A 25,134-nucleotide genomic window follows, 5' to 3' on the forward strand; every position below is an offset into this window, starting at 1 on the left:
GGATATTAGTTATGAGGAAAGGTTACAAGCACTGAACTTATTCTCTCTGGAGAAGAGACGCTTGAGAAGGGATATGATTTCAATATACAAATACCATACTGGTGGCCCCACAATAGGGATAAAACTTTTTTCTGGAAGGGAGTTTAACGAGACTCATGGCCACTCATTAAAATTAGAAGAAAAGAGGTTTAACCTTAAATTACGTAAAGGGTTCTTTACTGTAAGAGTGACAAGGATGTGGAATTCCATTCAACAGGCGGCGGTCTCAGCGGGGAGCATCGTTAGTTTCAAGAAACTATTAGATGAGCACCTGAACGACCACAGCATACAGGGATACACAATGTAATACCGACATATAATCACACACATAGGTTGGACTTGATGGACTTGTGTATTTTTTTGACCTCACCTACTATGTAACTATATTAGGTAGACCTTCTAATCGTATAACAACTAGCTGTATGTTACAAGTAGTTATGATGTAATCAATGTACATATCATAATACTACAGTTGGTGATGCACCTGAATAAATGCATAAACATTGTCTATTATGCAGAGGCATATACAGTTTATCATGAATCATGATTGCCTAATGAAAGCTGAACTTTTGTTGCCAGCGGTTTAGACATTAATGGCTGTGTGTTGAGTTATTTTAAGGGGACAGCAAATTTACACTGTTATACAAGCTGTACACTCACTACTTTACATTGTAGCAAAGTGTCATTTCTTCAGCGTTGTCACAAGAAAAGATAATAAAATATTTACAAAAATGTAAGGGGTGTACTCACTTTTGTGAGATACTATATATATATATATTCAACAGACCAAGTAGTGAGCACTCAATGGTACTTGAAACAGGTAAAATAATTTACAAAAATGTGAGGGGTGTACTCACTTTTGTGAGATACTGTATATATATATATATATATATATACAGTGGTGTGAAAAAGTGTTTGCCCCCTTCCTCATTTCCTGTTCCTTTGCATGTTTGTCACACTTAAGTGTTTAGGAACATCAAACCAAATTAAACAATAGTCAAGGACAACACAAGTAAACACAAAATGCAATTTGTAAATGAAGGTGTTTATTATTAAAGGTGAAAAAAAATCCAAACCATCAGGGCCCTGTGTGAAAAAGTGATTGCCCCTAAACCTAATAACTGGTTGGGCCACCCTTAGCAGCAACAACTGCAACCAAGCGTTTGCGATAACGTGCAATGAGGCTTTTACAGCGTCCTGGAGGAATTTTGGCCCACTCATCTTTGCAGAATTGTCCTAATTCAGTTACATTAGAGGGTTTTCGAGCATGATCGGCCTTTTTAAGGTCATACCACAACATCTCAATAGGATTCAGGTCAGGACTTTGGCTAGGCCACTCCAAAGTCTTCATTTTGTTTTTCTTCAGCCATTCGGTGGTGGACATGCTGGTGTGTTTAGGATCATTGTCCTGCTGCAGAACCCAAGTTCGTTTCAGCTTGAGTACACGAACAGATGGTCGGACATTCTCCTTCAGGATCTCTTGGTAGACAGCAGAATTCATAGTTCCTTTTATCACGGCAAGTCTTCCAGGTCCTGAAGCAGCAAAACAGCCCCAGACCATCACACTACCACCACCATATTTTACTGTTGGTATAATGTTCTTTTTCTGAAATGCAGTGTTCCTTCTACGCCAGATATACTTGGACACACACCTTCCAAAGAGTTCCACTTTTGTCTCATCGGTCCACAGAATGTTGTCCCAAAAGTCTTGGGGATCATCAAGATGTGTTGTGGAGAAATTGAGACGAGCTTTGATGTTCTTTTTGCTCAGCAGTGGTTTTCTCCTTGGAACTCTGCCATGCAGGCCATTTTTGCCCAGTCTTTTCCTGATGGTGGAGGCATGAACGCTGACCTTAACTGAGGCAAGTGAGGCCTGCAGTTCCTTGGACGTTGTTGTGGGGTCTTTTGTGACCTCTTGGATGAGTCGTCGCTGCGCTCTTGGGGTAATTTTGGGCGGCCGGCCACTCCTGGGAAGGTTCACCACTGTTCCATGTCTTCGCCATTTGTGGATAATGGCTCTCACTGTGGTTCGCTGGATTCCCAAAGCTTTGGAAATGGCTTTATAACCCTTTCCAGACTGATAGATCTCAATTACTTTCTTTCTCAATTGTTCCTGAATTTCTTTGGGTCTCGGCATGTTGTGTAGCTTTTAAGGATCTTCTGGTGGACCTTACTGTGTCAAGCAGCTCCTATTTAAGTGATGCCTTGATTGTGAACAGGTGTGGCAATAATCAGGCCTGGGTGTGGCTAGAGAAATTGAACTCAGGTGTGGACAACCACAGTTATAGTATGTTTTAACAAGGGGGGCAATTACTTTTTCACACAGGGCCATGATGGTTTGGATTTTTTTTCACCTTTAATCATAAACACCTTCATTTACAAATTGCATTTTGTGTTTACTTGTGTTGTCCTTGACTATTGTTTAAATTGGTTTGATGTTCCGAAACACTTAAGTGTGACAAACATGCAAAGGAACAGGAAATGAGGAAGGGGGCAAACACTTTTTCACACCACTGTATATATATATATATATATTCAACAGACCATGTAGTGAGCACTCAATGGTACTTGAAACAGGTAAAGAATCAAAATGTCTTTTTCTTTCTGAGAAAGGTGGGCTGCTCCCCACTGAAACGCTGCTGCTATGAAAGAATTTCTGAAACTAAGGCCGCGTACACACGCGGGGACTGTTCGGCCAACTTTGTCCGCTGAACAGTGTTTCGGCGGACAGTCCGCCCGTGTGTGGGCTTTCAGCGGACAGTTTCAGCGAACAGTCCGCTGAACAAGGTTTTTCGGAAATTCCCAAAAACTGTCCGCTAAAACTTTGTTTCAGCGAACAGTCCCCTCGTGTGTAGGCTTGTTCGTCAAACTAAGTTCCGCGCATGCTCAGAAAGGATTTACACGCCGAAAGTTATAATGCAGTGTATAGGACGTCGTATTTTTCGTCCCATCGTACGTGCCGTTCACGTCATCGCGCACGGTTTCAGCAAACTGTTCGTTCGTCGTGTGTGGCCATGTCCGTCCATGCTAATTTTGAGCGAACTGTTTGCTGAAACTGTTTGACGGACAAAGTTGGGCGAACAGTCCCCGCGTGTGTACGCGGCCTTAATCCACCTGTCTCAAGCTCAGTGCTACTTGATTTACTTATATATATATATATCTCACATCTGTGCGTTTAACTGTTTCCCTGGAGTTATGCCTTTGGAAAAAAAATGATGGATCTACATAGAAATATTCAGGTAAATCAGCAATTGTCCTGATTAGATTATCTACAGTATTTGTTGCATGATAACAGCATGTTTACCACAACTGTTAAACAATCTTGCTATGGTGGAAGTGGAAAAACAAATCAGATAACCACTGTACTTTGAAGATTTGACCAAGATGTAAAGTGCTATCAGGTAATCTTTAGAGGTTTAATCATTAGGAATGAATTGCTAGATTGTGTAATGTATGTAAAGCCTATATGCTATCACTGTTTATACTGCTTACACGTCTTTAAACTCCCTGTTAAAAAACAATTATCATCATTGTGAATACCCAACTCTTTCATGGTCTTGTTGATATTTTCTGTGTGAGAAGAAAAGTTTCCTGTACTATTGGTTTCCTTCTCTTTATCTTGATGCTTCCATGATGTCCACTGATTTATGTCTTCTTGATCTGAAGGTCTGATTTTTCCTATGGAACAGTGAGTTACAAACTTAGCATACAAATCAATAACCTAAGCACCTTTTCAAGTATTGTTACAAAATGAGTGCAACGCAATCACTATGCATTACTCATGTGTATGTACAATATCAATGTGACTACACTTTAATTGTCCATAATATTTGGTTCAATAAAGTCCCGAAAGAATAACTTGTATCATCTTTATATAAATGTGCGTATCACCGATAATAATCATGCTTGTGCCCAATAAACAATAATGTTCACCACAAGTGCTGTGCTCCTCCACCTTTCAAATTATCTGATTATCAGATACAAATGACTTACTTCACAGTAAGATTAAAGAGAGCCTTGCCCTTTAAGCAGGGTCACTACTTCTTATGTCACCAACAGGGATAATCTCCTCAACTCCACTTTACACCGATTTCTTCTTCACCATCAGTATTATTCATTAGTTTCATAGATTTCAGCTCAGAGAATAGAAAACAACTCTTGTTGCACAATAGGTCATAAAAATGAGTCTTCATTTATTTAAAAAGCAATATATCCACTCGCAAGATAAGTGCAACCCAGTAAACATAGAATCAACACTTCTTTAATACATAAAATTGCCCCCTTAGGAGATTTATTAGCATCAATACATGTAATGGAAAATCTTGACTTATGATCCGATTGTGAATGCTGAGGCCATATGGCCACTTTTTTGATGTGTTGCGTCACTAGACTGCGACTTTATCAAAGGTATTCACTAGACTGCGACTTTATCAAAGGTATATGGGTCACACAAAAACAAAGCAGACTGCCATATGTTGGACTGACAAACAGGGGGGTGAACAGCTGTTCATCCATTCTACTGACAAGCATGTCCACTGGAAAATAAACACTGAATGCTTTCATCTTACAGCAGAATATGTGGAACCAGTTTCGCTCCCCTTTATAACGCATCTGATCAACGTCCCAACCATCAGCACACTGCTGAAATCAAACTGTGGGAGGACTAGAGCATAATCATTCCAATATTATAACGGTTCCGTGTACTAGTAATTTACACCCTGGTAATTTTTTTGCAGAGTTGTCACCTTAATAATAATTGTGTAAGTTTTGCTGCAAAAAGCATCTTTTTGTATAAATGCTAAGGGTGAGAACAATATGGATTAATGCATGACTCCCATTTATTAAATATTTTAAATACAATGAACAAACATGGGTAGCAAATCCAAGCATCATTAGTTACATCCTATAAGAAATGTCTAAATACATTTATATTATGATAGTCTTTGGCTTCCAAATATGTATATGCTTGCTGTAGTTATTAAAAGTCTTAGCAATAACTTGACTAATTTATAAATTTGAGAAATAAAATTTATTATCTATCAGCTTACCCATGCAGATGCAACAGTTTACATCCAGCAGATGACTCTTGTGTTGGGAAGTGGTGTCAATATTTTCTTGGGGAATGACCTCTTGAGGTATTTTTACCAAAGATGTATCCTATGAAGATATTTATGTCATACTTAAAGAGGAACTGCAGCTTGCTCACATAATTTGTAATAAATACATCTTTGCCATTCCGAAGCTTCCCTCCAACCACTTTGCATATTATTTTATATATACTGCAATTCTTTACTTGCTAAATATGCTGCAGAAATCCCCCCCCCCCCCCCACCTGAGTCTGGCTGCATCCATGTTAACTGTGGACAGTTGAAGCTGCTGCCTGTTCACTTCCTGGATTTACACAGACACAGAGGCACAACTCCAGCTCTGCAGCTCTCACTGGCCCTCTTAGGACTCACCCCCCCCTCCCTTCCTGGCAAATAGGGATGAGCCCGATGTTCGCAAACAATTTGGGGTGTTCGCAGCAAATTCGAAAGCCTTGGAACATCCTTTAAAAGTCTATAGGAGAAATCAAAAGTGCTAATTTTAACCTCTTCGCGCCCGCCCTATAGCCGAATGACGGCCGTAGAGCAGGCGCTTTCGTCCGGGAGGCCGTCCCTTGACGTCCTAATGTTTACTTCCACAATGCGCGCGCCGCGGGTGCGCATCGGGGAAGTTCTGTGTTTGCCGTGTCCCCCGGAGACAGGCAAACACAGATCGCTGTAAACGGACAATCACAGTGGCCGTTTATAGCACGATCGGCGTGTCCAATGGGAGATGCTCTCATATGTAAACATATGAGATCATCTCTCAGCGCAGCTCTCCCTCCTCACACAGACAGCGTGTGAGAGGGAAGAGATGAACGGCTACAGCGGCCGTAAGTGTAAAAAATAAAAAGTTAAAAAAAGTGCCATCCTCCCCCAGTGCCATCCTGCCCCAGTGCCATCCTGCCCCAGTGCCATCTGCCCCAGTGCCATCCACCCCAGTGCCACCTGCCCCCAGTGCCACCTGTTAGTGCTATCTGTCCCCAGTGCTACCTGTTGTCAGTGCCATTTGTCCCCAGTTCCATCTGTCCTCAGTGCCACGTATAAGTGCCATCTGTCATCAGTGCCACATAGTGCCATCTGTCATCAGTGCCACATATTAGTGCCATCTGTCATCGGTGCCACGTATCAATGCCATTTGTCATCAGTGCCACCTGTCAGTGTCACGTGCCATCTGTTAGTGTCACATGTCATTAATGCCACTTATCAGTGCCATCTGTCATCAGTGTCACGCGTCATCGGTGCAACGTATTAGTGCCATCTGTCATCGGTGGCACGTATTAGTGCCACATATTAGTGCCATCTGTCATCAGTGCCACGTATTAGTGCCACGTGTCATCAGTGCCACGTATAAGTGCCATCTGTCATCAGTGCCACATATTAGTGCCATCTGTCATCAGTGCCACGTGTCATCAGTGCCACGTATAAGTGTCATCATTGCCACGTATCAGTGCCATCTGTCATCAGTGTCACGTGTCATTGTCCTGGTGCTCCAGGGCCTTCAAAAGTGTAATAAGTAGTCAACAAGTTAGATGTGTAATTTATGCTCCTAGAACACCTGATGGCGCTCCCTGCCTCTCTATGTGGCCAGGCTGTGAAAAAGTCCCACACTTTGGGTATTGTAATACTCAGGAGGAGTAGCAGAATTTTTTTGGGGGTGTCATTTGTGGTATACACATGCCATGTGAGAGAAATAACCTATTACAATGACAATTTTGTGGGGAAAAAAATTAAAAATCTTAATTTTGCAAAGAATTGTGGGAAAAAAATGACAACATCAAAAAGCTTACCATGCCTCTTACTAAATACCTTGGAATGTCTACTTTCCAAAAAGGGGTCATTTGGGGGGTATTTGTACTTTCCTGACTTGTTTGGGTCACAAGAAGCGAGAAAGGCCACCAGTACATCAGATGTGATCAATTTTGTGCGATTCGAACCACAGCTTGTAGACTCTCTAACTTTCACAAAGACCAAATAATATCCACTAATTTGGGTTATTTTTACCAAAGATATGTAGCAGTATAAATTGTGGCCAAAATGTATGAAGAAAAATTAATAATTTGCATAATTCTGTCACAGAAACAAAGAAATATGCGTTTTATTTCAAAATTTTCGGTCTTTTTTCATTTATAGCGCAAAAAATAAAAACCCCAGAGGTGATCAAATACCACCAAAAGAAAACTCTATTTGTGGGAAAAAAAGGACAAAAAATTGATTTGGGTACAGTGTTGCATGACTGAGTAATTGTCATTCAAAGTGTGAGAGCACCGAAAGCTGAAAATTGGTCTGGACAGGAAGGGTGTTTAAGTGCCCAGTAAGCAAGTGGTTAAAGGCTTATATGCATGGTATTGTCATAAAAAGTGTTTAGGGACCTGGGTCCTGCCCCAGGGGACATGTATCAATGCAAAAAGAAGTTTTAAAAACGGCTGTTTTTTCAGGAGCAATGATTTTAATAATGTTTAAAGTGAAACAATAAAAGTGAAATATTAGTCTATAGTATGTCTGTAAAGTGGCACATTTTTCCTGTGTTTAGAGCAGTCCCAGCACAAAATAACATTTCTAAAGGAAAAAAAGTCATTTAAAACTACTCGCAGCTATAATGAATTGTCGGGTCTCTGCAATACAGATAAAAGTCATTGAATAAAAAGTCATAAGATCCCCCCAAAAATCCATACCAGGCTGTTTGGGTCTGGTATGAATATTAAGGGAAACCCTGTGCCAATTTTTTTTTTTTTAAATGGCATAGGGGGGTCCCCATCAAAATCCATACCAGACCCTTCAGGTTTGGTATAGATTTTAAGGGGAACCCGCGCCAAAATTAAAAACTATGCAACGCAACCTGACAGGCCACAAGAAAAGAGGGGGGGGCGAGAGTGCGCCCCCCCCCGAACCGTACCAGGCCACATGCCATCAACATGGGGAGGGTGCTTTGGGGTCTCATCCCCACATTCCTTGCCCGGTGGTTGTGGGGGCTTATCAGAATCTGGAAGCCCCCTTTAACAAGGGGACCCCCAGATCCCGCCGGCCCCGTTTGAAATTTGGTAATGGGTTCATTGTACCCCTGCCATTTCACAAAAAAGTCTCAAAATTTTAAAAACCAAAGAGACACATCTTGGGACAAGTCCTTTATTAAAAATAAGTCTCACAAAGTCCATTCATTTTCTTCTCTCGCTCTGCCAACGGACTGGAAAAATAAAATAAAAAGGATTCGCCTCCATGGGAGGCACCCGCCTTATGAGGCTTCAGCGCAATAACAGTTCTTTTATAACTGAGGGCAGGGCCACATGGTGACATACTCTAATGGCTTCCCCGTGGCATCAGAGGGGACGGGGCCACCAGTTTACGTACCTGGGTGGCTCCGCCCCCTCTGGCGCATGGCTTCCCCGTGGCGTGGGTCAACCTGGTACGTTACCATTTGGCCCGCCCTCAATTATAGAAGAACTGCCATTGCGCTGAAGCGTCATAAGGCGGGTGCCTCCCATGGAGGCGGATTTTTTTATTTTATTTTTCCGTTCTGTCGGCGGAGCGAGAGAAGATGAATGGACTTTGTGGGACATTTTTATTTTTTAATAAAGGACTTGCCTCAAGATGTATCTTGTGTTTTTTTTTTTTTACATTTTGACACTTTTTTGTGAAATGGTAGGGGTACAATGTACCCGTTACCATTTCAAATGGGGGGAGGGGGCGGGATCTGGGGCTCCAATTGTTAAAAGGGGCTTCCAGATTCCAATAAGCCCCCTGTCCACAGACCCCTACACCCGCCAGGCAAGGGTTGTGGGGATGAGGCCCTTGTCTCCATCAACATGGGGATAAGGTGCTTTGGGGGGCTACGCTCTCTCGCCCCCCCCCCCCCCCCCTCTTTTCCTGCAGCCTACCAGTTGAGTGCTCGGATAAGGGTCTGGTATAGATTTTTAGAGGGATCCCTACACCATTTAAAAAAAAAATTGGAGCAGGGTTCCCCTAATATCCATACCAGACCTGAAGGGCCTTGTATGGAATTTGGGGCGACCCCGACGCAATTTTTTTGTTACATTTTGGTTCGGGGTTCCCCTTAATATCCATACCAGGCCCTTTGGGTCTGGTATGGATTTTTGGGGGGACCCCATGCTGTTTTTTTCAATGACTTTTATCTGTATTGCCGAGACCTGACAATTCATTATTGCCGCAAGTAGTTTTAAATTACCTTTTTTCCACTAGAAAAGTCATTTTGTGCAGGGAAAACACGGGAAAAATTTGCCAATTTACAGGCATACTATAGAAACCCCCCGGTACGAAATTTAACGGAATATTTCCTTTTATTGTTTCACATTAAGTATTATTAAAATCACTGCTCCCAAAACTTTTTTTTGCATTGATACATGTCCCCTGGGGCAGGTCTCCAAACACTTTTTATGAAAATAACTTGCATACTAACCTTTAACCACTTCTGCCCTGGAAGAATTTACCCCCTTCATGACCAGAGCAATTTTTGGCACTGTGTCGCTTTAAGTGACAATTGCGCGGTCATGCGACGTGGCTCCCAAACAAAATTGATGTCCTTTTTTTCCCACAAATAGAGCTTTCTTTTGGTGGTATTTGATCACCCCTGATTTATTTATTATTTTTTGCGCTATAAACAAAGAGCGACAATTTTGAAGAAAAAAAACCGTATTATTTGTTACTTTTTGCTATAATAAATATCCCCCAAAAATATATTTTAAAAAAATGTTTTCCTCAATTTAGGCCGATACGTATTCTTATACATATTTTTGGTAAAAAAAAAACGTAATAAGCGATTATTGATTGGTTTGCGCAAAAGTTGTAGCGTTGACAAAATAGGGGATCGTTTTTTTTTTTTAAATGGTGGCGATCAGCGATTTTTATAGTGACTGCGACATTATGGCGGACACATCGGACATTTTTGGGACCAGTCATTTATACAGCAATCAGTGCTATACAAATGCACTGATTCCTGTGTAAATGACACTGACAGTGAAGGGGTTAACCACTAGGTGGCAGTGTAGGGGTTAAGTGTGCCCTAGGAGAGTGTTGCTAACTGTGGGGGCGTGTCTGTGTTTTACAGAGCACTGATTTCTGCTCCAATCACAGGGAGCAGAGATCAGTGTCACTGTTGCTTGGCAGAACAGACAGATGCTTGTTTACTTTAGCATCTCCCCGTTCTTCCTCTCCGTGAGGCAATCGCGGGTATCCCTGCGGCGAACGAGTCAGCGGGACCCACGACCGGACTCATGGAGCTTTTTCCGCAGGCGTGCGAGCGTGCCCCCGCCGCCTCCTAAAGGACAACGTACAGGTACGTGATTTTGCCTGTACGTGCCCTTCTGCCAACGTATATCGACGTGAGGTGGTCGGGAAGAGGTTAAAATTAGCACTTTTGATTTTGCACATTCGTGTCCCATAGACTTTAATGGTGTTCACGTGTTATTAGTCCTAATGTTTTCAATAATTACTGGTGTTTCATTTCAGGTAACCCTATAAATAGAATGAATAGAAAGGTTATTATTAGCTGTATTACTTTATCTTATATCTTGTGTCATGTTCTTTGTCCCCTGGTTGTGTATTTCACAGCCATTCATAAAATGACCTAAATATTTTAAAAAGATCATAAGTAGCACCTTGGCAAGTACATTTACACAGTGGCAAGAATTTGTGAACACCCTACTGGACAAAGAGGGAACAGAAAGCCGTTTCATTGTGCGTTGTGGCTCAAATACTACCAGCTGCCTTATTAGTATACAAAGAATTACTGCAGATAGACAAAAAAGTAATTGTCTCAAACTGTATGCATCCTGCATACAGGCTGCAATGATTGATTCTCTAATAATGGACAGTATTTGAGCTATAAGAAGTTCCGGATTTACAGTTCGCTCTAAGTGCACAAATTAATCATATCCAAATCTTTGCTCTTTAGGCTGAACTTCAGGCAAACAGCTATCTACACAGGTATAATACACATGCGAACTTGTTTTACCTACAAAAGGCTTTGTAATTCTGTACATCCAGTCATAGGATCTAGGCTACACTACAGTTACAGCAAGTAATATAGTCTAGTCAAATACTCCAGTCTATGATGGGACACGGCACACTGATGAGGTCACCCCATGCTACCCAAATGAAAGCATGTTTCTTGTAAGCTACATAGCCCAGGTTGGCTCAATGTGGAGGGGCTTTAGATAGACTTCAAAATATGTAGCAGCAAGAATGCGAAACTGATAGGTGGTATCAAAAAGGACTTTTCAGGTGAAGGTTGCTATAATACCTCCAGATGTGTACTCTCTGGAAATACACTTGGAATCATCTACTTACAGACAGATCTTCCAAAGTGAGGAACTCATCTAGTGGTGTTTCAATTTCAATAAGTCCCTTATGTGTGAGTTTAATCTTCTGCTGATTGGGCTGGAAATCCTTCTCAGCTTTCTCAATGATCTCTAGATTCTAGGGGAAAAAGATGATGGCATTTATATTTAGCTATAAAACAACTTGTTCACAAACAATACATGGAATGAGAAAACCTTACATGTCGTATTTCTTGGTTTCTCCAGTTGGACAACTCCTGCCCAGCCATTTGTGTAGTACTCATCTGAACAAGGCATTGTGGCGTGATCTCACCATGTATAACACGTTGGAAAAATATCTAGAAAAGAATGAAGAGCTTTGATGTAAATATCGAAGTACACTCATGCAATTCACAAACAGCTTTTATTCAACGCGTTTAAAAAAAGTTCTTATTTTTATGTACAACAATCCATAGCAACATGTCAGAATCCATCTTGGGTGACCTCAGCAGAATTAATTCTGCTAATTGATAACTGCACTTAAAGTGGTAGTAAAGTATTTTATTTTACTTGTACCTACAGGTAAGCCTATAATAAGGCTTACCTGTAGGTACAGTGAATATCTCCTAAACTTGCAGTGTTCAGGAGGTATTCACACTGCATGCAGCTGATGACATCACCAGCATATGCGCTCTGAAGGGACAGACAATCAGATGGCCGGAGCACGTGAACATGGAAGGAAGACCAGGTGAAGATGGAAGCCCTGTCAGCAATGACAGTGTTCCCCTGAAAGACTTCGTTCTAAGGTAAATATTTCATAATTGTCTTGCAGGGCTTCTTTTTTTTTTTTTAAAGGTGCAATTTACTATCCGCTTTAAGAATTAAAGGTCTTTATCAATGTTAACAGACCCATAGCGTGGAGTATTGGATTGACTGCTTTATCAAATTATGCCAAAAACTGGATAATATGCAAAAATAAAATCAGTGTTAACTTAGATTTGTCATTTATTTGTAATGCATATTGTTTCAGCCACTGCATGCAAAAAATTATTTTTAACAGAAATATGGAATGTACCTTATTATTGGGGTCTTTCAGATTGAAGATCAGACTTCTGTACTTATTTTTGTATCTTATTCCAGTATTACAATACAAGTCAAACATTTCCTGCTCTACAGTTTTTGCCAGGTTTTTCACAGTTTCCTCCTGAACGTTTTCTGTCTCTTGGATCCTGCAGTATCAGTAAAAATTGTTATATATTTTTATCTGGTTCAATAAATTTTTATTGATTTTACAAATATAAACCAAAAGGACAATCAAAGAGGGTTGTAAGCATGACATTTGTGTAGTTAACCAGGACATAATAAACACTGTTTTCCAACTTAGCTTTAGAACCACTGTGGGAAAAATTATCACTTTGGGATTCAGTAGGTAAAATTCCTGTTTTTTTATTTAGAGGACTACCTACATAGAACAGGACTTTTGTATGCACCGTATAATCCTTTTCTTATGCCAGCCATTGACGGTTGGAATCCCGGACGGTTCAGCAAGACCCCGACATACCTATGTATGGGCAGGCTGAATGTACTCAGTTGATCAACTTGGGTACAACCAGCCTGCCGGATTTTACATACAATTATCGCTAGTGGCTGGTATAATCGCTACCAATAATCACTGACTTCGGGGGGGGGGACTTCCCAGGGGAATACAATGGCTCGGCTGCAGGGAATCCCCCGTCAACACAGACTGTGTTGATGGGGAAATCAAGCAAATTTCTTTCCTGCATCCCGTGGTTACAGGAAAGAGTGGGTGAAGCCGTCCTCTCCAGGAGAAGACAGTGATTATTGCTAGCAGCCGCTAGCGATAATTGCATGTAAATCCAGAAGGCTGGTTGTACCCAAGTTGATTGATTGCCATATGCTGTTTTAATCTCGGCCAGTTCAGCTAGAACAGGGCCGAGATTTGAATCATGTATGGTCTGCCATAGTCAGTCAAATAATACCCCTCCCACTCCCATCAGGAAAACCATGGCCAACCTGATAAGATTCCAAAAATAATTTTTACACTTGAAGCAAGATATTCAGCACCTTTAGATCCAGAATGGGGCAAACATTACATGTCTTTAGATCCAGAATGGGGTGAATACCCGAATTGAAAAAGAAAGGCAATAACATTAAATTACAATGTGACTTGTGTCAGTTGTATACACTATATTATTTTATTTACTATTTTTCCCCAGAAAAGTGGAGTTACCCTTTAATGGGGGAATGCATTAGGGAAAAATATTTACTGCCTTTAGAACCACTTTAAATCTAGGAGTTATATCAGCAAATCGAGGTTCCTTGGGGTTAGTCATCGAGATCAGAGTTGACACAGTTAAGCAGGTAATGCAGAACAGTGTAGGTGGTAGATGGGTAATGTAACTGTAACAACTCTTAATTTATTATTGAAGAAAGCTGAGTTTCTTTACTATTATGCCAGTAATTTAGTGATCATAGATTTACCTCAGCAGAATTCTATAATGGGCCATATATACAGTGGTGTGAAAAAAGTGTTTGCCCCCTTCCTCATTTCCTGTTCCTTTGCATGTTTGTCACACTTAAGTGTTTCGGAACATCAAACCAATTTAAACAATAGTCAAGGACAACACAAGTAAACACAAAATGCAATTTGTAAATGAAGGTGTTTATTATTAAAGGTGAAAAAAAATCCAAACCATCATGGCCCTGTGTGAAAAAGTGATTGCCCCCCTTGTTAAAACATACTATAACTGTGGTTGTCCACACCTGAGTTCAATTTCTCTAGCCACACCCAGGCCTGATTATTGCCACACCTGTTCACAATCAAGGCATCACTTAAATAAGAGCTGCTTGACACAGTAAGCTCCACCAGAAGATCCTTAAAAGCTACACATCATGCCGAGACCCAAAGAAATTCAGGAACAATTGAGAAAGAAAGTAATTGAGATCTATCAGTCTGGAAAGGGTTATAAAGCCATTTCCAAAGCTTTGGGAATCCAGCGAACCACAGTGAGAGCGATTATCCACAAATGGCGAAGACATGGAACAGTGGTGAACCTTCCCAGGAGTGGCCGGCCGCCCAAAATTACCCCAAGAGCGCAGCGACGACTCACCCAAGAGGTCACAAAAGACCCCACAACAACTTCCAAGGAACTGCAGGCCTCACTTGCCTCAGTTAAGGTCAGTGTTCATGCCTCCACCATCAGGAAAAGACTGGGCAAAAATGGCCTGCATGGCAGAGTTCCAAGGAGAAAACCACTGCTGAGCAAAAAAAACATCAAAGCTCGTCTCAATTTCTCCACAACACATCTTGATGATCCCCAAGACTTTTGGGACAACATTCTGTGGAGCGATGAGACAAAAGTGGAACTCTTTGGAAGGTGTGTGTCCAAGTATATCTGGCGTAGAAGGAACACTGCATTTCATAAAAAGAACATTATACCAACAGTAAAATATGGTGGTGGTAGTGTGATGGTCTGGGGCTGTTTTGCTGCTTCAGGACCTGGAAGACTTGCCGTGATAAAAGGAACTATGAATTCTGCTGTCTACCAAGAGATCCTGAAGGAGAATGTCCGACCATCTGTTCGTGTACTCAAGCTGAAACGAACTTGGGTTCTGCAGCAGGACAATGATCCTAAACACACCAGCAAGTCCACCACCGAATGGCTGAAGAAAAACAAAATGAAGACTTTGGAGTGGCCTAGCCAAAGTCCTGACCTGAATCCTATTGAGATGTTGTGGTATGACCTTAAAAAGGCCGTTCATGCTCAAAAACCCTCTAATGTAACTGAATTAGGACAATTCTGCAAAGATGAGTGGGCCAAAATTCCTCCAGGACGCTGTAAAAGCCTCATTGCACGTTATCGCAAACGCTTGGTTGCAGTTGTTGCTGCTAAGGGTGGCCCAACCAGTTATTAGGTTTAGGGGGCAATCACTTTTTCACACAGGGCCATGATGGTTTGGATTTTTTTTCACCTTTAATAATAAACACCTTCATTTACAAATTGCATTTTGTGTTTACTTGTGTTGTCCTTGACTATTGTTTAAATTGGTTTGATGTTCCGAAACACTTAAGTGTGACAAACATGCAAAGGAACAGGAAATGAGGAAGGGGGCAAAACACTTTTTCACACCACTGTATATATATATATATATATATATATATATTTATTTATATATATATATATATATATATATATATATATATATATATATATATATATATATATTATACAGTATATACAATATATATTTATTTTTTACATAGTGTCACCAGAGCAAGTGATTACCTCCACAGCAGTTACCATGTCCCTGATCATCACCACACCAGTGCAGTTTTAACCCCTTTTCCATCTGCTGCCTGAGCCAACCCTTTGCCTGTTTGCTGACCATGTCTCTGCCTGTGGCCTGAACTGACCCATCTGCATATTACATTCCTGCAAGACACCAGACCAGTGGACATGGCATTCCTGGGGGCATCCATGTACTACTAGTAGGCTAGGCTTGCTCAACTTATAGGAACTGGGATTGCTATAGGTGATGCTTCTATAGGTGACTCTACACTATGCTATATTCCCTGACCATGGGTACAGAGGTGACCATTACAGTACAATTGGTTGATTTGAATGATACACATGATACAATCCAGAATATGTCCAATACATATTCAGTCTAGACAGTGAAAAAGTCTCACACCATACTATCACCATACTTTGGAGGACTAGTAGAATGTGTTTTGGGGTGTATGCCCATGCTGCATGTGAAACATATCTTATTAAATTTACATTTTTGTGTAAAAAATGTATTTTCCACATTTTCCAAAAAATGGCAATAAAATTAAGCCTTCAAAAGACTAACCATGCATTTCTGGTTGTTTCTACTGTCCTGGTGCTCCAGGGCCTCCAAAAATGTGATAGGTAGTAATTAAATTAGATTCATGCCTAGAGGTGCTCCTTGGCTTTTGGCACTTCTATATGGCTAGGCTGTGAAAAAGTCTCTCACGTGTGGTATCACCATACTCGGGAGGAGTAGCAGAATGTGCTTTGAGGTGTAATTCTAAGTACGCCCATGATGTGTGTATGAAATATTAATTGACAACTTTGTGTAAAAAAATTAATTGTAATTTTCTTTCCTGAATTTTCCAAAAACTTGTGGTGAAAAATGCATTTCATAAAATACCTTGGAGTGTTTGCTTTCAAAAATTGGGTCATTTTGTGGGTGTTTCTACTGTCCAGGATCTCAAAAAATGTGATAGGTAGTCAGGAAATGAGTTGCATAATTTACATGTAATGTATGCTTCTTGAAAGCCCAAAGGTACTCCTTGTATTTTGAGCTATTCTATGCATCTAGGCTTTGAAAAAGTCTAACACATGTGGTATCCCTAAATGTGGGAGGCATAGCAGAATTTGTTTTGGGGTGCAATTATAAGTATGCCTATACAGTGATCAGTGCACTGATTACGGTATAAATGACATTGGCAGGGAAGGGGTTAACACCAGGGCGTTCAAAGGGTTAAATGTTCCCTAGGGAGGTGCATACCAACTGTGTGGGGCATTGCCACTTAGCTGATTTACAAGATCTCTTTCCTTTTCTGACAGATCCACCGCTTGCCTTGTTTACACAGGCAGGCAGCTGATCCATCTCTCCTGTGAACGATCAGTGGACTGCAACAGCCATTGCGGCAGCCAGACCCGCTGATTGGCTCCTGTTATGTCCAATTATAGAGGGAACGGCACCACGCGCTCCCAAAACCACGTGCATGAAATCACGTATCTGTACGTGATTTTGCGCAGCTCAGTCGCCCTGCCGCAGTATATATGCAGGAAGTGGTCCAGGACTGGTTAAAGTGATGGTAAACGATCACTTAGTAAAACAACCCATTCCGTTTAAAATAGAAATGAGAGGCAAAACATTTGTGTATAGAAGACATTCCCTCTTTTCTGAGCTGCATAAGAGCTGGGGGGAGGAGAAGCAGCAGCAGCACACTGATCTTCCCAGTGTATTGCTGTGCAGCAGGGGTGTATCAGGGTAGGTCTGATCATTGGAGGAGAGTTCCCAGCATAGCTAGAGAACTGACCACTGTGTGGTCTCCTGCTTAGTGTGGTCAATTTTTAATAGGAAAGCAAGGGGAATGACAGGAACACCAGGGATTTCACATAAAGGAAGCAATACAAAGAGAACTGGATACTCGCTCATACAATTACATGGTATAGCAGACACATATCAGGAATATGAAGTGTTGGGAGAAACAAACGCTTTAATATATTTCCAGCCTAATACAATATAATTTGTTTTTGAGTATTTGAATGAAATGTTGTGCAGTATCATTTACATTTTCTATTGTACCTGTTTAGCAGGGCATCGCTGAGTCCCTGTACGAATGTGTCCCGGATCTGTGCTTTTGACACTGCTGAGGCCTGCTTATGGGATGCTGAGGTTTTCTCTTTGCTATAAGGTTTCTTTCTAGGTGTTTTTTTGCTTTGGCATAATTTTGAACCTATGTATGGAAAAACAAAACAAAATCATTGTTATAAGTTATTATGCCTCTTTCACACGTTTGAACCGATCAGGTCCGCCTGTCCATCTTTCAGGTGGACCTCATTGCGACATCCATTGCCCTCTATGGAGAGGCAGATGTCAGCAGACATGTGTCTACTAACACCCACCTGGCATTCAATCCAACAAAATCCACTAAAAACAGATGGGTGTTGAACGCCAGTGGGCCAGATCAAATGACAATTAGATGGAAAGGGACATACAGTCCCTTTTTATCCGACCGCCCCATGGAGGAGAGGGGGCTCTGTCTTTGTCCGCTTTGCATAGCGGAATCCCCCACTGAGCAGAGCAGATGGATCCACCCCATGTGAAAGGGGCCTAAATAGAAAAAAATAAGGCTAACAGTTTAGAGAATACTTCATTCAACTATAACAACTGAAAACATCAAATGGATGAAATAACAACAAAATAACAATTGGCATGGTGGTCAGCAGAGCAAAGTACACCAAATGTTATCCTTTATCTAGAGCTACATTATGAAGTTTGACTACATGGAGTACTAAATGATCCCTGAAACCCATTACTACCATGTTCTGTTTCTGCCCACCAAACAGTATTCCAGCTACATTTCAGCCTTGCTTTTTCTGCTTCTTAGTGGTTCTAAAGGCAGAAGGTTTTTAATTATTATAATGCATTCTATGAATTATGATAAAAAATCTTGTGTATGCAGTAGCCCCCCTAATGCTTACCTAAGCCCCATCTCGATCCAGCGAGAACCTCTGCTGCCCGGCATTCTCTCCTTCTGATGCCACTGGCACCCGCTGCTGTCAAAGTCATTGAGCTAATAAGGAGAGAGAGAGGTCGGTGCTGAGCCATGGCTCCGTGTCTGAATGGACACACAGAGCAGTGGCTTGGCTTGGGTGCCCCCATAGCAAGCTGCTTCCTGTGGAGGCGCTCGGCAGGAGGGAGAGGCCAGGAGCAGCGTCGATGGACCCAAGAACAGGTGGATCTGGGCTGCTCCGTGCAAAACCACTCCAAAGAGCAAGTAAGTATAACATGTTTGTTATTGTTAACAAAAAAATAAGGCTTTAGTATCACTTTAAACACAAAGGGAGAAGGAATGTAACTCCTATGTTCAGCCAAAAAAGTATCAGAGACATCAAGTAAATAAAATCAGTTGCATTCTCCTGTAAATGGATACCAAACTACTGTACATGCCCCCTCGCTGTACACACTGCCCTCTATACACATTGTCCCTCTTCCTGTACACACTGCACCCTGTACACATTGTTCCCCTCCTTGTATACATATTCCCCCCCAAAGTACGCACTGCTGTCTTGTACATACTTCTCTCTTTTCTGTACACACTGCCCCCTCTTGCAGTCACTGTCCCTTTTCCAGTGAACAGTGCATTTCTGTACACATTTCTCCACACCTGTACACGTTGCCTTCTTTAACCGCTTCCCACCCGCCCTATAGCCGAATGACGGCCTTAGAGCGGGCGGCTTCCTTCGCCTGGTCGTCCCTGGACGGCCTGGTGTTTACTTCCGCAATGCGCGCCGCCGCGGGCGCGCATCGCGGAAGTTCTGTGTTTGCCGTGTCCCCCGGGGACAGGCAAACACAGATCGCTGTAAATGGCCAATCACAGCGGCCGTTTACAGCGTGATCGGCGTGTCCAATGGGAGATGATCTCATATGTAAACATATGAGATCATCTCTCAGCGCCGCTCTCCCTCCTCACACAGACAGCGTGTGAGAGGGGAGAGAAGAACGGCTGCAGCCGTCAGTGTACAGAAGCAAAAAAAAAAAAAAAAAAAGTGTAAAAAAAAAAGTTTAAAAAAAAGTGCCACCCTCCCCCAGAGCCATCCTCCCCCAGTGCCACCCCCCCCAGTGCCATGCCCCCCCCCAGTGCCATCCTGCCCCAGTGCCATCCACCCCAGTACCATCCGCCCCAGTGCCATCCTCCCCAGTGCCATCCGCCCCAGTGCCATCCTGCCCCAGTGCCATCCGCCCCAGTGCCATCCACCCCAGTGCAATCCACCCCACCCCAGTGCCACCTGCCCGCAGTGCTATCTGTCCCCAGTGCCACCTGTTGTCAGTGCCATTTGTCCCCAGTGCCATCTGTCATCAGTGCCACGTATAAGTGGCATCTGTCATCAGTGCCACGTGTTATTAGTGCCACATAGTGCCATCTGTCATCAGTGCCACGTATTAGTGCCATCTGTCATCAGTGCCACGTATCAGTGCCATTTGTCATCAGTGCCACCTGTCAGTGTCACGTGCCATCTGTTGTCAGTGTCACGTGTCATCAATGCCACTTATTAGTGCCATCTGTCATCAGTGTCACGCGTCATTGGTGCCACGTATTAGTGCCATCTGTCACCGGTGGCACGTATTAGTGCCACGTATTAGTGCCACGTGTCATCAGTGCCACGTATTAGTGCCACGTGTCATCAGTGCCACGTATTAGTGCCACGTGTCATCAGTGCCACATATTAGTGTCATCTGTCATCAGTGCTACATATTAGTGCCATCTGTCATCAGTGCCACGTGTCATCAGTGCCACGTATAAGTGTCATCATTGCCACGTATCAGTGCCATCTGTCATCAGTGTCACGTGTCATTGTCCTGGTATTTCAAAAGTGTAATAAGTAGTCAACAAGTTAGATGTGTAATTTATGCTTCTAGAACACGTGATGGCGCTCCCTGCATGTTGGGCCTCTCTATGTGGCCAGGCTGTGAAAAAGTCCCACACATGTGGTATTGTAATACTAAGGAGGAGTAGCAGAATTTTTTGGGGGGTGTCATTTGTGGTATACACATGCCACGTGAGAGAAATAACCTATTACATTGACAATTTTGTGGAGAAAAATAAAAAAAATGAAAAATCTTCATTTTGCAAAGAATTGTGGGAAAAAAATGACAACATCAAAAAGCTCACTATGCCTCTTACTAAATACCTTGGAATGTCTACTTTCCAAAAAGGGGTCATTTGGGGGGTATTTGTACTTTCCTGACTTGTTCGGGTCACAAGAAGCGAGATAGGCCACCAGTACATCAGATGTGATCAATTTTGTGCGATTCGCACCACAGCTTGTAGACTCTATAACTTTCACAAAGACCAAATAATATCCACTAATTTGGGTTATTTTTACCAAAGATATGTAGCAGTATAAATTGTGGCCAAAATGTATGAAGAAAAATTAATAATTTGCATAATTCTGTCACAGAAACAAAGAAATATGCGTTTTTTTTCAAAATTTTCGGTCTTTTTTCATTTATAGCGCAAAAAATAAAAACCCCAGAGGTGATCAAATACCACCAAAAGAAAGCTCTATTTGTGGGAAAAAAAGGACACAAAATTCATTTGGGTACAGTGTTGCATGACTGAGTAATTGTCATTCAAAGTGTGAGAGCACCGAAAGCTGAAAATTGGTCTGGGCAGGAAGGTGTTTAAGTGCCCAGTAAGCAAGTGGTTAAACACGTTGCCTTCTTTAAAAACATTGCTCCCCACCCTGTATACACTGCCCATCTGAGATACTGGTACTTTGCCTATTGCAAAGTGCCACTTCTACTGGACTTTTCCCCAGTGCATTCATAAGGAGGCTCTAAGTCAGCTGCTCTCCTCTCATACTCCAGGGATCAAGATTCAACCTCCTAGCCTGTCTAGATACAGATTCCCAAAGAACAGACGTGGGCCGCCAACCCAAACCTTCAGCATCTCTACAAGAAATGTTTATCTATTTGCTGCTGTGTGCTAGTGCACAATGATGATTGCTGGCTTCCAAGGAAATGAGACAGGTACCAGTCACAGCCTTCTGAGTTCCATAAAGCAGCTTGAGATCACTATACAGGAATTGCAGCAGCCGCTCACATGACATGAACACACATCGGGAATGTGGAACACAGCCTGGTCAGGAGATATGCATCCATAACACATGAAGGCTTCTGCATAAATCATAACAGGAACAGGAAAATGAAGTAACTTGTGTAGATCATAGCACATATTATACATTTACCAACTATAATTAGTGGCATCTACAGGTTAGAGGTATGAAGACTTCAACTGGTCTCCCAAGGAAGTGATAAACACCATATTTACCTCCAGCATTTACTTCAGAGCCAAATAGAAGGCATGAAAAAAACAAGTGTTCCTCTGCAGATCTCGGTAACTCTATTTCAGTGATGGTGAACCTTGGCACCCCAGATGTTTTGCAACTGCATTTCCCATGATGCTCATGCACTCTGCAGTGTAGTGGAGCATCATGGGAAATGTACATTTTGGCTAAGATCAAGTGTAGTATGTGTTCTTATCAGTTGCCAGGAGGTGGCGCTTGTTTCCATCCCTGCTCTACGGCGAGGTGGAGCAGGGGTGGCGGTTGCTATGCAAAGCCTGCTGGCGTGAAGGTAACCTGGAGTGGTTCGTAGCCAAAAGGGAAGACTTCTGATGAGGATGGAGAACCACTGGTCGGCGCCAGGGGAGGGGACCCTGGCCTCCTGGTCTGGATTGGGGCAGCTCTAGCGCTGGTCAGTTTTTCGGGAGGGAACGTTGGTTCCCCTTTCTCCCACCGGGGGAACGGCCATTACTTCCCGAATGTAATTAGGTAGGAGTGATGGGAGCGAGGGTGAGGTCTGATGGCAAAGGGCTCTCACTAAGCTCCTGGATCTCCATGCCTTTCTGCCTGGGGTGGGGGTTGCTGTGGTCTGGGCTGGGGGGTCGGGATGCTTTTGAAAAGTCTGTGGTGATGTGCCCCTGAGGTGGCAGTTCACTTTAAAGTTTGGCACCAAGGTCACTTCACCATAACACGTCTTTTCACACCTGCCTCTGCCAGAGGGCCTGGTCATTATGTTACACAATGGCCACCTTTTTCACTCTCCTCTTCACTATCCCTTCCCCACTTTATTTATTTATTTTTGTGTGATGCGTCACGTCTTTGTTTGTCACTGTGCACGTGTGATGAGTAGGGTGTTGGTCCTCGGGCCAACCCTGAAAGTCTTGTGAGTGGGTGGACATAGGCCTTCTGGCTTGGTTCGTCATCTTTCTCTGGGGGGTCTCCCTTCGGGGGAGCCCCAACCAAGTACCTGGGTGGGTCTGTTTCGGCAGACCTTCCGGAGAAAGACGGTCGTCTGGTTTCGGCCAGATGGGCCATGTATGGTACCTCAGTCCCCGTCTGGAGCCTAACGCCCCGGGGGATCATGGTAAGGTCCTTCCTCGTGGAGGACAGTCGTACACCCGTTGCACATTTTTGTGTTACACTCTTAATGTGTGTGCACTTTTTTTGGCACCGGGTGGAACATCTGGGGTGCCAAGGTTCTCCATCACTGCTCTAGTTGTTGTGGTCAACTACACTGAATTACACACCACAAACAAAATAATTCATCCTTCAGGAAAAACTCCTTGCTTCTACTGTGGTCATTTCAATACAAAAATACAGGAACATAAAGTCTTTGAGATCTAAAAAGAAAGTCCAACATGGTTGCACTCAAACATTTATTAGCTCCTGTGTACTCTACTGTAAAACCCCCAAAGCTTTCCAGTGCCACACAAACAGCCTCATTAAACAGATGGGGGACACAGGGTCACTGCACTGATTGGTTATCACAGCGATTAAATGGTACTATATACAGTACTGGTCCCTCCCCTTCCCCTTAAAGCAGGGGAACGAGAGAGATTGTGTAAATAAGAATGGGCACTAGTGACCTTTAAATTAACCCCCCACCTCCCTTGCCCTGGTCCATCTGAATATTACCCCCTCACCTCTATCCTGCCACTGTATGTGAACAGTACATTGACCCTTCGCTGCCTCCTCCCTCTGTGTATGACCTGCACGTTAATGACACTAGATGACCATTACCAACTCCATGTTTAACAGCCCAAAGTACCAGCATGTTTCTTCATTTCCAGAAAACTGTTTAAAAAAAAGAGTAATTTCAGGGGTATGAAGAGAGTGATGTATTTTTTGTAATCCATCAGAAATTAAGTAGGTGGGACTGACAACTTAACATCTCCAAATACACTGTGTTGTCAAAGAAAAAGAAAGAGAGGTGAGCAAACTATATTTTTAGCACAACAGTTGTTTTCTGTACTTGTAGCATGTTGTTCTAAATTAGAGTTTTAAAAATGTTGTCTTGACAAACACTTTAACTGGTTACTGACCGCTGGCTGTCAAATGACGGCCAGGTGGCGCAGCTAATTTGGCGGGAGGCCGTCATATGACGGCCTCCCGTTAAACAGGGAATGCACGCGATCGTGCGTGTGCATCCCTGTTTCTGCGGTGCCGCCGTGTCACGGAGACACCGCTCTCCACCGAAGGGGGTGAACAGCCATTGGTTATGGCTATTTACCACGTGATCACAGATGGTCACACCCCGACTGTGCACGGCGCATGCGCGCGATCGTGAGCCACCGAGTACCTGTCATGGTCCATCAGGGTACCCGAGTACCTGTCACGGTCCATCAGGGTACCCGAGTACCTGTCACGGTCCATCAGAGTACCCGAGTACCTGTCACGGTCCATCAGAGTACCCGAGTACCTGTCACAGTCCATCAGGGTACCCGAGTACCTGTCACAGTCCATCAGGGTACCTGAGTACCTGTCACAGTCCATCATGGTACCCGAGTATCTGTCACGGTCCATCAGAGTACCTGAGTATCTGTCACGGTCCATCAGAGTACCCGAGTACCTGTCACAGCCCAACAAAGTACCCGAGTACCTGTCACGGTTCATCCGAGTACCTGTCACAGCCCATCTGAGTACCCGAGTACCTGTCCCAGTCCATCTGAGTACCCGAGTACCTGTCACAGTTCATCTGACTATCTGTCACAGTTCATCTTAGTACCCGAGTACCTGTCACAGTCCATATGAGTACCTGTCACTGCTCTTCAGAGTACCCAAATACCAGTCACCAAGCCATCAGAGTACCTGTCACCAGGCCATCAGAGTACCCGAGTGCCTGTCACCAGGCCATCAAAGTACCCGAGTACCTGTCACCAGGCCATCAGAATACCAGAGTACCTATCTCCAGCCCATCAGAGTACCCGAGTACCTATTTGCAGCCCATGTCTCATAAAACATACGTTGGGGTGTTTGCTTTCCAAAATGGGGTCATTTTGTGGGTAATTTCACTGTCCTGGTGCTCCAGGACCTTCAAAAGTGTGATAGGTAGGAATGAAATGAGATGTGTCATGTATGCTCCTAGAACACCTGAACATACTACTTCAATGT

General features: G+C 43.0%; 1 protein-coding gene across 1 annotated transcript in view; it reads right to left on the bottom strand.

The window, feature by feature from the left end:
• The window catches only part of SPOCD1 (SPOC domain containing 1), a 235,509-nt gene that overhangs the window by 74,090 nt on the left and 136,285 nt on the right, over window positions 1-25,134 (bottom strand). Inside the window, exons 5-10 of the mRNA XM_077481969.1 lie at window positions 17,759-17,909; window positions 12,471-12,624; window positions 11,638-11,754; window positions 11,427-11,555; window positions 5,088-5,196; window positions 3,585-3,717 (exon numbers count right to left, since the gene is read on the bottom strand). Coding sequence (XP_077338095.1) covers window positions 3,585-3,717; window positions 5,088-5,196; window positions 11,427-11,555; window positions 11,638-11,754; window positions 12,471-12,624; window positions 17,759-17,909 — 793 coding nt within the window. The remainder of the gene's footprint in view (window positions 1-3,584; window positions 3,718-5,087; window positions 5,197-11,426; window positions 11,556-11,637; window positions 11,755-12,470; window positions 12,625-17,758; window positions 17,910-25,134) is intronic.

This window comes from Lithobates pipiens, unplaced genomic scaffold (genome assembly GCF_037356315.1).
Source record: "Lithobates pipiens isolate NorthernLeopardFrog02 unplaced genomic scaffold, aLitPip1_a1.2 Scaffold_16, whole genome shotgun sequence".
Lineage (NCBI taxonomy): Eukaryota > Metazoa > Chordata > Amphibia > Anura > Ranidae > Lithobates > Lithobates pipiens.